Raw genomic sequence first — 12167 nt, forward strand, 5'->3', positions numbered from 1 at the left:
CGGCGTCCGTCCGTCCGTCCGTCCGTCGTCCGTCCGTAAACTTTTGCTTTAAATGACATCTCCTCATAAACCACTGAGCCAATTTCATCCAAACTTCACAGGAATGTTCCTTTGGTGGTCACCTTTAAAAAATTTTCAAAGAATTTAATTCCATGCAGAACTCTGGTTGCCATGGCAACCGAAAGAAAAATCTTTAAATATCTTCTTTTAAACAACCCTAAGAGCTAGAGTTTAGATATTTGGCATGAAAACATCTTTCTAATGAGTGTCTACCAATTTTGTTTCAAATAAAAGCCCTGGGGTCAAAATTGGCCCCGCCCTAGGGGGTCATTGGATTTTCCCTAATATGCATATAGTAAAAAAACAATATCTTCTTTTAAAGAACCCAAAGAGCTAGAGCTAAGATATTTAGCATGAAACATTTCTAGTGAGTGTCTACCAAGTTTGTTCAAATAAAAGCCCTGGGGTCAAAACTGGCCCCGCCCCGGGGGGTCATTGATTTTTCCTTATATGCAATATAGTAAAAAACTTAAAAAATCTTCTTTTTAAAGAACTGTAAGAGCTAGAGCTTAGATTATTTAGCATGAAACATCTTCTAGTGAATGTCTACCAAGTGTTTGTTCAAATAAATGCCTTGGGGTCAAAATTGGCCCTGCCCCAGGGGGTCATTGATTTTCCCTATATGCATATAGTAAAAACTTAAAAAAACTTCTTTTAAAGAACCCAAAGAGCTAGAGCTAAAAGATATTTAGCATGAAACATCTTCTAATGAGTGTCTACCAAGTTTGTTCAAATAAAAGCCCTGGGTCAAAACTGGCCCCGCCCCGGGGGGTCATTGATTTTCCCTATATGCATATAGTAAAAACTTAAAAAATCTTCTTTTAAAAAACCGTAAGAGCTAGAGCTTAGATTTTGGCATGAAACATCTTCTAATGAATGTCTACCAAGTTTGTTCAAATAAAAGCCCTGGGGTCAACAAAATTGGCCCCGCCCCAGGGTCATTTATTTTCCCTATATTGCATATAGTAAAAACTTAAAAAATTCTTTTTAAAGAACCCAAAGAGCTAGAGCTAAAGGTATTTAGCATGAACATGTTTCTAATGGGTGTCTACCAAGTATGTTCATTTAATAAAAGCCCTGGGGTCAAAACTGGCCCCGCCCCGGGGGTCATTGATTTTCCTTATATGTGTATATAGCAAAACTTAAAAATCTTCTTTGAAAAAAACCCAAATAGCTAGAGTTTAGATATTAAGCATGAAACATCTTTAAGTAAATATCTACAAAAAGTTTGTTCAAATAAAAGCCCGGGGGTCAAAACTGGCCCTGCCCCAGGGGTGTCATTGTTTTTAAACTATATGCATATAGTAAAAAAAAAACATAAAAAAACTTCTTTTTAAAAACCCAATGAGCTAGAACTTAGATGTTTAGCATGAAACATCTCTTCTTATGGGTGTCTACCAAGTCTGTTCAAATAAACAAATAAAAGCCCTTGGGTAAAAATTGGCCCGGGGGTGGGGGGGGAACTATATACAGGTGAGCGACCTCAGGGCCATCATGGCCCTCTTGTTACCAAACTTAACAGGAATGATCCTTAGATGGTCCTCTGCAAACGTTATATAAATAGTTTTAGTCTTGTGTATATATAGGTCACAGGAGCATAAACAAACCTTTAAAGATGAAATCTTCTTAGAAGCAACAGTGCATAGAGCTTAGATATTTGGCATGTAGCATCACCATGTGGTTCTCTACAAAAGTTATAAAACTCATTTCCATGAGGTCAGAAATGACCCTGCTATATTGGCAACTTTACATAGACTTATATAGGAAAATACATTAAAGTCTCCTTTTATGAAACTGCGATGCCCATAGCTCAGATATTTGGCTTGTAGCATCACCCTGTAGTGCTCGACACAGGTAATATAGACAATGTCCCTGTTGTCAAAAATGACCAGTTGACCCCACCCAGGCGGTTCATATTTTTATAGACTTGTATAGGAAAATCCAGTAAGACTTTTTTGTGAAACAACCATACACACAGCAAAGATATTGGACATGTATTCATTAGATCTCAATTACAATGTCAAAGGGTTAGATATTTTGCATGTAAAAAAGTTATATAGATAATAACCCTGTGTCCAAAATGAACATGTGGAGGTCACTTAATTCATATTAACTTGTATAGGGAAGTACATTTATATCTTTTGTAAAACTGCAATGCCTAGAGCTTAGATATGTGTCATGAAGCAGACATTTACAAATACTTTGAAAAATATAAAGCTTTGGTAAAAGAAATGACAAACCCAATGTGCCTGAAATACTTTTCTAGCAATGTATTTCAGGTTAGCGATTAAGGGGGCCATGTTGACCTTCTTGTTGTTTTTTTTTGTTTAACTTAATAATGTACCTGTTCTCCTTTTTATAGCCCCCTCCCACCCCACAAGAAAAGAAAAAAAGAAAATGACGGAATTTGAATTGTGTGAAACTACACTGCTTAGAGCTAAGATATAAGTTAGAAAACATATTGCCTGCTAGACCTCTACTTGAAAAGTTTTATGAATCATGTACCTAGGGGTAAAAATGCCATCAGCCAGGGGTCATTAAGTATCATAGGGATAATTAAAATGAAACTTTTTTGGGCAAGTTTCACGAATGGGGGTCTCTTTCGTAGCTGTAAGATTTTGTTCAAAAAAAATTTTGGGGGACTGTATATTGTCCCAGTTTTGCGGTTCTCTTGTTTACATGTATATACATGTCAAGTATAGTTTAAGCTTTAGTTTTTGTCAATATTTTTATTTCTATTTTGTTCTAGTTTATTAAATATGTTAAATTGTACTGATAATTGCAAGTATAAGTGCTAAACTGATTTGGTTAAACATTATAGAACCTGCCCGTTACAGGGTAGATAAATCATGTTAAGAAGACAATAACAAACTTGACTGTGTGCAAATCAGTTACCTCCCTTTGCTAAATTTTCTAAATTTTTCTATGTAATTTTATTATAATAGCATTAAAATGTACATGTATGTGCACTTTTATTACTCCTTTAAACAGTTTAATGTTAATATGTTTTGATAAACATATTTACGCGCTGGCATACAGGAATATATGCCAGTTTTTTAGATGGACATTATTTTTTGAATTATAGATTTTGTTAATTTTTGAGTAATTTTTTAGAAGCGATTTAGTGTAGATTTTAGTGTGTGTTGTTTCTTAAGTATAATTTGATATAAAAAATGATCCAAAAAACTTGTTGGCTTAAGTGAAGAAGTGTTTTGAACAGATATTTTGCTTTTATATTTTAAGTTTATATTTTATGTATTGTTAAGACTGTTGGATGTTTTTATGTTACTTAAAGATCTGAATAAATTTGTAAAATACATCAATGTCAAAATTGTTTATATGTCTGTTTCAAGACGAATTAAATGAAATCAATTGGTGATGAAGAGTTCGCAATACACGTATATATGTTGGTGATCCTGTAATTGTGTGGTCAAAGTTAGATGGTTTTGGTTATTTGCTAAAATACAAAAAATAACGACAATCAACAGGGACAAAACGTCTCTTATATTACATGTTTTATGTTTGATTACAGACATTTCAAGCTTTTTGGCTCGTTAAGCACATTTGTAAGCACCTGGACCGTCATGGTATGGAAGCATCTTTCTTATAATAGGTGATTTAGTAGTGGTAGGTTCTGGAACCCACCTGCAGTGCGTGCCATACCCGCAACCACAATGTCCGTTCATTATCTCAAACACACCACAGTGATCGCCCATCTGTCTGTACTTCTCGCACACACCTATAAATATATAAATGTGCGTGTTATAACAAGATACCTACTCTAAATCCCTCCCAATGTGTGCACGTCACGGAGAAGCCACACGGCAGGTGAAGGTCAAGTCATCTTGAGTACCAGAGAATTAGTTGACCTGTCGTGACTACCCTACTTCGGGAGGAATGTAATGCATTGTTATTATAAGTTTGGCTAAGATATATCATTCATTGCGAGTGATTTGCCGCAAGTTTTATATAGATTTTATTTTACCGATGAAATACAATATTTCATTGGTTAGCATATTAAGATATGTTCAATCCCTGAAATGTTGAGATAAATTTCAGAATTAAAAATATGTTGTTTTTTTCTATTTTAATGTTACATATATATTAAAACAAGAGTTATATACAACATAAGATAACCGACAGCTTTATGTACCTGTATCATGATGTTGGTGAAGGTGTGGGAGCAGGGCCTGTCGTTTACTAACCACCATAAATTCCGGCTGAATGTAGCAGCATTCCCCAGTTCCGCAATCCGTGTTATTTTTGCACACTACAGCCTGAAAAGCAGGAAGAACTTATTATTTTAAATAAGCAACACTTAGCTTGTTTTCCCGTGAACGTGAAACCTATAAATATAAGTCAGATTCCTAAAAAATGATACATGTATCTTTATTTTGGCAGATGTATTTTATCATGTATGGACAACATTTCCCAATATTCTGGCCCAGAAAAAAATATTTCAGTTTCTAGCTTTGAACATCAAAATATTTTGACTAAGGGGTAAAACATGGTATCATAGAGACAAAACACGGCATTATTAGAGGGACAATAAAGAAGACAAGAAGGCAACACAGGGTATCAAAAGGGCAGACGGACAGTACAGGAGTAGGACATCAGAGAAAATGCAAAATAGATAACCAGCAAGCATGAATGATTTCATCTGTTTGAGTTTTTGAATGGTTATTAAATGTTTAATTTTAGTAAGTTTAAACATTAAAGTCAATTGGTCTATAATGTAAGGTCTGTAAGACAATGAATAATTAGTGGATAGTATTTAGTATAACACATAACAACAAACCACGAACGAATTATACATGGAAGTTGTTGGCAAGTGCGAGATATATGATCCGATATAACATATACACAAATGTATTTACATAGCAGGTAATGTTCTAGAACAAAATATTATCATTCATCAGATAAATGGTCATTCTAAATCACTTACAACTTTTTAAAAGTTTTGTAAAGCAATACTTCGTAAGAAAATCCAAATGATACATTTCTATCATTTTCTTTCAATATTTGATATATATGTACTAATGGAAAATGTGCCCATGTAGAATTATCAATTTTACCACCAAATCAAAAAATTGAACTATTTAGAACTTACTGCAAATATTCCTGCATGCTTTTACCTCAGACATTCTGTTGTTTTAGAACTTACCTCAGAAATTCCAGAAATAACGCCTAAAATTAGTATTGCGAAAAACATCCTCTTCTGTTATATAGATCTAGTACAACTACAATTGTTTGACGCGGATGTACTTCAACATTTATTTATAACGACTTTATCTTATCTATCAAAGACTATCCTTAAAATATTGAATAATAATACTAAATGTACTTGAAATAAGTCAGGAATCAAGGTCAAAATGTTTTAAACAATTTGTACTGCTTTACAGTCATATTCAGATATGAGCGTGCTTGAAAGTCAGCAAGAGACATTAAGTTGTGGAGTGCATGAAAGTGTATATTGTAAAAGTCAGGGGTATACATATTTCTTGAAGTATGCCTTCGATTAATTTAGTAATTCCTCACTTTTATATGGTGTCCGATTTGTGCTATTTCCTATTACTTAGTAGATTGTTTTAGGGACGAAAAGGTGAAACTACGAAGTTACTTCTTTCGCCTGGAGGGCTAAACTTCGAAAATACCTCTCGCGAAATCATAAAAACACGAAACATATGATGTTTCGCTTTGTTGCCTACTGATTGTCGTATACTTGCATGGCGGGGCGAAAATATTTTCGTGTGGTGGCCTTTCGACCTGCCTTACAATAATACGACATAAAGGTGTTTTCGCCTCCTATTTGCCGCACCTTTGTTTTGCCGCTCTAACAGGAATTTCAGAAATAAGTTTTATATACGACAATAACGACGGTGGAACGCAATTTTAGTATCTTGATATCCTACATTTGCAGGAAACTAATATAAAAGACAATGGTTCTCATATGTCGAGATTTTCGTTTTATTGAAAGTATTGTTTGTGTTGATGTATATCAAATATCGTGCATGATATTGTTTATATGTGTATCGAATCTTGTTAGGGAGAGGATTTAAAGTTTAATAAATGTGTTATTTACATACCAGATCTGCAAAAATTTGATCCAGGGACATAAGTATGCCCCAGTCTGAACAAATAAACTGTAAAGGCATGATTGTTGAGCAGTACTATACTATCTCCTGCAATCGCAACTTTTCGGCCTTTTCATAAAGCTTCGGATAATTTCGGAAACATTTCTGCGTGTCTTTTATTGCAATGTCATGTATAAAGAGGAAGCCAATATGTACATACAACGAAGGAATTAGATAATTTGTTTATTAATCTATAAAAACATTTTCTTAATTATTTGTCATTGAGTCATTTCGTTATAATTCACAAGATGAACTTCTCAAGATTTCGTTGCTACCATCCCCTACTGTCTTGTTGCGCACCTATAGTTGCCAGGTCCTGGATGGTAAATCATGCCTCTTTTAGCAGAAATTGTCGTTGGCTCTGGAACCCACTGACAACTTAGTCCAGATCCGCACCCACAATGCCCATTGGCCGTCTCTAGTGGGTAGCAGAGATCGCCTTGTAAGCGATAGTTTTCGCAAATACCTGGGAAAAGTCCACATACGGTTTATCTACATAAGTTATCATTGTAAATCTTAAAAGTGTATTTCAGAAACAGAAATACTTTTAAAATCAAATCAAACACAAAAGCATTTTCGGCATAATATCGTCTTTAAAAATATCTATAAATAAATACCAGCATGTACATGTACCTTGTTTTTGAATTTGAAGACTTACAGATAAAATAAAACAGTGGATCTTAAGTGAATGTAGATATCTACTAAAATACAAAAAAACTACAACACCAAATATAATAAACCGATATACATTTATATAGTATGATTAGCTAAAGGTAAAGGTTTAACATTTATATATGAAATTAAACATGATCATTTTAGGTGATCTAAGAAAATCGTAAAATTCAATAATAAATACGTAACCTCATAAGGGCATAATACGAAAGAAAAGGGCATATACATATACGAGTAAATATACAACAGTATATATATCCTTTTGATTAAGTCAACCATGAAAAATTGAACAACTCCGTTTGTATGTCCGTTTGTTCACGTTATTTTTATATAAAACTTAAAACTAATTTTTGTAAACCATTTCCTACTTCTGACCTCTAACAACAGCTCAAAGCATGGACAATCACAAATGTTAAGCAGAAGTTAAAGATAAATACATTTAAATAAGTGAGTAATATTGTGGTAAACATTAATACATCGTTTTATAACAATCATGTTTATCAACAAACTAAATCATATATACCTGCATCATGATGTTGATGGAGTACGGGAAGTACTGCTTGCCTCTTGCTGGCCACGAGAAATTCTGGCTCTATATAACAACATTGACCTGTACCACACTCACCGCTTGTTTTACATTTAGCGACTGCCTGAACAAAATATTAATTAAAAAATATATATATCATGTTCTTGATTAAAACAACAGTATTGTAAGATTTAAAATTACTTGACCTGTCCTTAGTCCAGACCACGTTTGCTTATTCCAGACTACGTGTGCTTATTCTAAACCAAGTTTGCTCATTCCTACTCACGTTCGCTTATTCCAAACCACGTGAACGCTAAAGCAAAAATCAGGTTTAAACGACCCTAATTTTGTTTAAAATGCTGTATTAAACATACACCGTAATCACAATATGTTATCGTACTTTATAATTCGTGTAAGTTAAAAAAAACTTCAACAAAAACAAAAAGCGTCAAATTTGCAATGAAACCAACACGTTTTAGGATTTAGGAATAGCATAATATGGAGTACGATATCTTTAAGCACATACTAAATTTACTGAGCTTATGCAAATTCAATTCCATTAGTTTGACCATGAACCGTAAATAAAAATTGAAACATGCATTTCAACAATCACTGTTTGAGTATAATTACATCGTAAATGTTTATTTTCTTAAAAAATGCCACACTTGCTGTTTAATACAATCATTGCAACAGCACAATATCATTGTACGTATTAAATCTTGTATTAAATCTTATATACGATGCAATGCCAGTCACATGTAAGAAAAAATATATATACTGACTTTTTATTGTTTTTAAAATGATTTTAAAATGATTATATATAGTAATATAAAAAACGTATCTTCATACCCCAGACGACACCCCACAGAAGAGTGCTAACACAAACGCACCGTAAATAACCATTCTGAAGTTTTATGTTAAATGTACCGAAGGAATTTTGTCCCTGCCTTATCTAGTCGTTTATAACGTGACAAGAGGCCGTGGCAGATAAGGTTTAGGTCGTGTTAGAAAAAGGAACGCTTTGAAAACATCAGAATGGTGAATTAATAATGTACTACACACACTTTGTTTTTGGCATTTTGTGTTGAGATAATGTTAAATGTACCATATGATATAATCAAATTTATTGTCATATTCAATAATTGTTGTAGGCAGTTCACTAGATAATATCAAATATCCAGCCCTTAAACTCTCTGAGATAATACAGTGTGGCAATACCACGTAACCTGGACGTCATTTTCGGCATCATTTCCAAGACAAATATTGCTCGATTCGAAAAGGAAAATAGCCGTAAGTATTTTATTTCTGTACCGATTTCTTTGGGATATGCACCATTCTTCGGCGAAAAATATAAGCTTGCCATAGAATAGTGTTTTTCGTTCAGTTTATGAGCCGTTTTATCAAACACTTTGCATAACCTTGAAAGTTGCTTGTATACGAGCGGACTTCAGTTGCAAGATATTTCGTTTTCTTATGTTGTCTGATCTACGCCATGATTTAAAAGTCGTTATTACATCAACCGGAGTACGGAAGGAAAAATCTTACTTAAATATGTTTATATTGCAATTATGTATGGCGTAAATCTGAACTTTCTCTTCAATTGACAATTATGGCACCAGTTCCAAGCCAAAAATTTGGACTACAGTTTAAAGCAGTTTTCAGAATTGGTTACAAGTGCGAAGAAACATGAATTAATTCCGTTCTCTTTTCTTTTAACGATGGCGTCAAATGGTAAAACAATTATGAAAACAATAAATAGGGGATGGACTCTCTCACTAATGTTCTTAAACATACTGTTGCAAAAAATATATAGTTTGTTCCATCTCTTTGTTTTAATTTTGCGTCATTTGTTTGTTTTCCTAGGGATGCCCTAACAGAGTTATGTATGCCCGGTATCCCAACCTTTGGCTTTTTAAGGACGTTTTCGGGAGTTTTCATATCAAAACTGTTCTAAAAAGTTTCTTTAAACTTGTCACGTGGTTAGAATATGATAACAGAAACATTTTAGCGGAAAAAATGGGGTCTTCACTAATAAAATCGTGCGCATAAAATGCCAAAGATTTAAAAAGATATCATTTAGTGAAATAATTTATATACGCCTATATGTATAACTTTAATATGTATGCCACCAGTTCCAAGTCGAACAATGTAGACTACTGTAACAGTTTAATTAAAGCGGTTTTCAGAATTGGTTGCAAATGTGAAGCAACATGCCTTTCGTTCTGTGTCTATAATTATGCCAACCAAGAAAAACATTTTATTATACGACGTAATGTATATTAAATAAATTATGTACACAAATTATTCTTACTCGCTGCGCAATAAGTGATTTCAAAAGTCTGTTTTGTAAAGCAATTTATTTGCTCCTTAATCATTGCTCTTTCACAGTTATGATTGTGAAATATCTATGAGTGTCGTGAAGCGATACAAATTGCTGACGTCAAAAAGAGAAAAAATAGAATCCCAAAAAAACACCCACGATTGAAAATATGGCAGCCTCGGTTTGACCCAGTCAGTTCATGGACTGTACTGGAAAATGCAAACTACCGTCCACTCCTCCCCGAGAACATAGTCTTCATACCATTCGAAGTGAAATGGATTTTTTGTGTACATACTTTATTTAATATACATTACGTCGTATAATAAAATGCTTTTATTGGTTAACATAATGATAGACAGAGAACGAAAGGCATGTTGCTTCACTTTTGCAACCAATTCTGAAAACCGCCTAAACCTGTATTCTGAATTGTTCGAGTAGGAACTGGTGGCATACATATTAAAGTTATATACATATTGGTGTATTTAAATTATTTCACTAAATAATATCTTTTTAAATCCTTGGCATTTTATGCGCACGATTGTATTGATGAGGACCCCATTTTCCTCTTAAAATGTTTCTGCTATCATATTCTAACCGCGTGACAAGTTTAAAGATACTCAGTTTTGATTTTGCCTATATGTCTATATGAAAACTCCCGAAAACGTCCTTATAAAATCCAAATGGTAAATTGGGATACCGGGCGTACATAACTCTGTTAGGGTATTCCTAGGAAAACAAAGAAAAAATAACGCAAAATTAAAACAAGCAAATGGAACAAACTATATATTTGTGCAGCAATATGTTTAAGAACATTAGTGAGAGAGTCGATCCCCCATTTATTGTTTTCATTCTTTTACCATTTGACACAATCGTTAAAAGAACATGACGTAACGAAGCTGCCTGCGTTATTACCATGACAATGCATAATTTGTTTCTGAAATAACAGACTATTCTATAAGAATAGTTGTTATTATAGATAGAGAACGGAATAAATGTTTCTTCACATTTGTAACCAATTCTGAAAACTGCTTTAAACTGTAGTCCAAATTTTTGGCTTGGAACTGGTGCCATAATTGTCAATTGAAGAAAAAGTTGAGATTTATGCCATAAATCATTGCAATATAAACATATTTAAGTAGGATTTTGCCCTCTGTACTCCCGGTTGATGTAATCACGACTTTTAAATCATGCCGTAGGTCAAGTAATACAAGAAAACGAAATAGCTTGCAACTGAAGTCCGCTCGTATACAAGCAACTTTCAAGGTTATGCAAAGTGTTTGATAAAACGGCTCATAAACTGAACGAAAAACACTATTCTATGGCAAGCTTATATTTTTCGCCGAAGAATGGTGCATATCCCAAAGAAATCGGTACAGAAATAAAATACTTACGGCTATTTTCCTTTTCGAATCGAGCAATATTTTTTTGGAAATGATGCCGAAAATGACGTCCAGGTCACGTGGTATTGCTACACTGTAATATATGTAAAGGTTTTACTAAAATTATGCTATAAGGAAAGTCCCCCACCCTCCGCCCCTGAGTTTCATGGGCAGGCTAAATTTGGGAGAGATCTTAAAATATGGGTGCTACCATCATATAACGTGGGTGGTGACAAAGATCTACATAGTTAAAGCAAATCCATCAAGAAATAAAGGAGTTCTAGGAAAAAATGTATTTTATAGGAAAATGAGAAGATATATCTCTTTCAATATGGCTGTCAGGACCTTATAACATAAGATATTGGTGATGATAAGGAACATATATTAGAATTAATTGGTAAATCCTAGATAAGGAAGCTTTAGTACAATATAAAGTTTATTTTCAGAACAATTTCAAGTGTAAAGGGGGTTTTCGTCTTGAAATACAAGTGCCAGACCTTGTCACATACAATATGGTTGATGATGATGATAAGAAACATATGTTTGAAGTATATCACCCATTAAATAAAGAAATAAATGTAAAATGTAACATCATTTTAGGCAAACAGTAAGTTTAGAATGTGAGATAGTTCTGGAACTATTGATACTAATGTAGTCTCAAAATCACTCTGTCACACCATGCATATTTTCTCAATTTCAATTTGTGTTCTTACAAATTAATTCTTGTTCTGTAACTGGTATATGGTAAATATATAAAAGAAAACTGTCACAATTTCAGATATATTTACTGTTTTACACTCAAAATATACATATAACATCTTAAAATATTACAAAAACAATATGGCTGTATTATTGTATAATACAAAACACATTTAGATATTCCATTACAAAAACAAAGTATGGCTGTATTATATTGTATAATACAAAACACATTTAGATATTCCAAAGTGCAATAAGAAAAATTAAGGACTTGATTTCCCATTTGAAGTATTTTATGGACCTCAACAGCTGTTCAATGTATAAATGTTTGTTCAATATAAGTGGCTACAATAACAAAGTATCAAAAATTGTATTAT

General features: G+C 33.3%; 2 protein-coding genes across 2 annotated transcripts; both read right to left on the minus strand.

Moving 5' to 3' along the window:
• Positions 1 to 3543: 3543 nt before the first annotated feature.
• LOC132733800 (uncharacterized) lies at positions 3544 to 5380 on the minus strand. The gene is made up of 3 exons (XM_060720486.1): positions 5225 to 5380; positions 4214 to 4337; positions 3544 to 3799 (listed from the first exon to the last, which is right to left on the minus strand). Exons 1-3 carry the CDS (start codon positions 5270 to 5272, stop codon positions 3615 to 3617), a joined length of 357 nt encoding a protein of 118 aa, XP_060576469.1. The 5' UTR covers positions 5273 to 5380; the 3' UTR covers positions 3544 to 3614.
• A 981-nt stretch (positions 5381 to 6361) lies between these two features.
• On the minus strand, positions 6362 to 8398 carry LOC132733801 (uncharacterized). Its single transcript, XM_060720487.1, has 3 exons — positions 8242 to 8398; positions 7390 to 7516; positions 6362 to 6660 (listed from the first exon to the last, which is right to left on the minus strand). The coding sequence occupies exons 1-3, from the start codon at positions 8293 to 8295 to the stop codon at positions 6476 to 6478; spliced, it is 366 nt and encodes a 121-aa protein (XP_060576470.1). The 5' UTR covers positions 8296 to 8398; the 3' UTR covers positions 6362 to 6475.
• Between the last annotated feature and the right edge of the window lie 3769 nt (positions 8399 to 12167).

Source organism: Ruditapes philippinarum, unplaced genomic scaffold, assembly GCF_026571515.1.
Source record: "Ruditapes philippinarum isolate M1 unplaced genomic scaffold, ASM2657151v2 ctg1680_1_1_1_1, whole genome shotgun sequence".
Classification (NCBI taxonomy): Eukaryota; Metazoa; Mollusca; class Bivalvia; order Venerida; family Veneridae; genus Ruditapes; species Ruditapes philippinarum.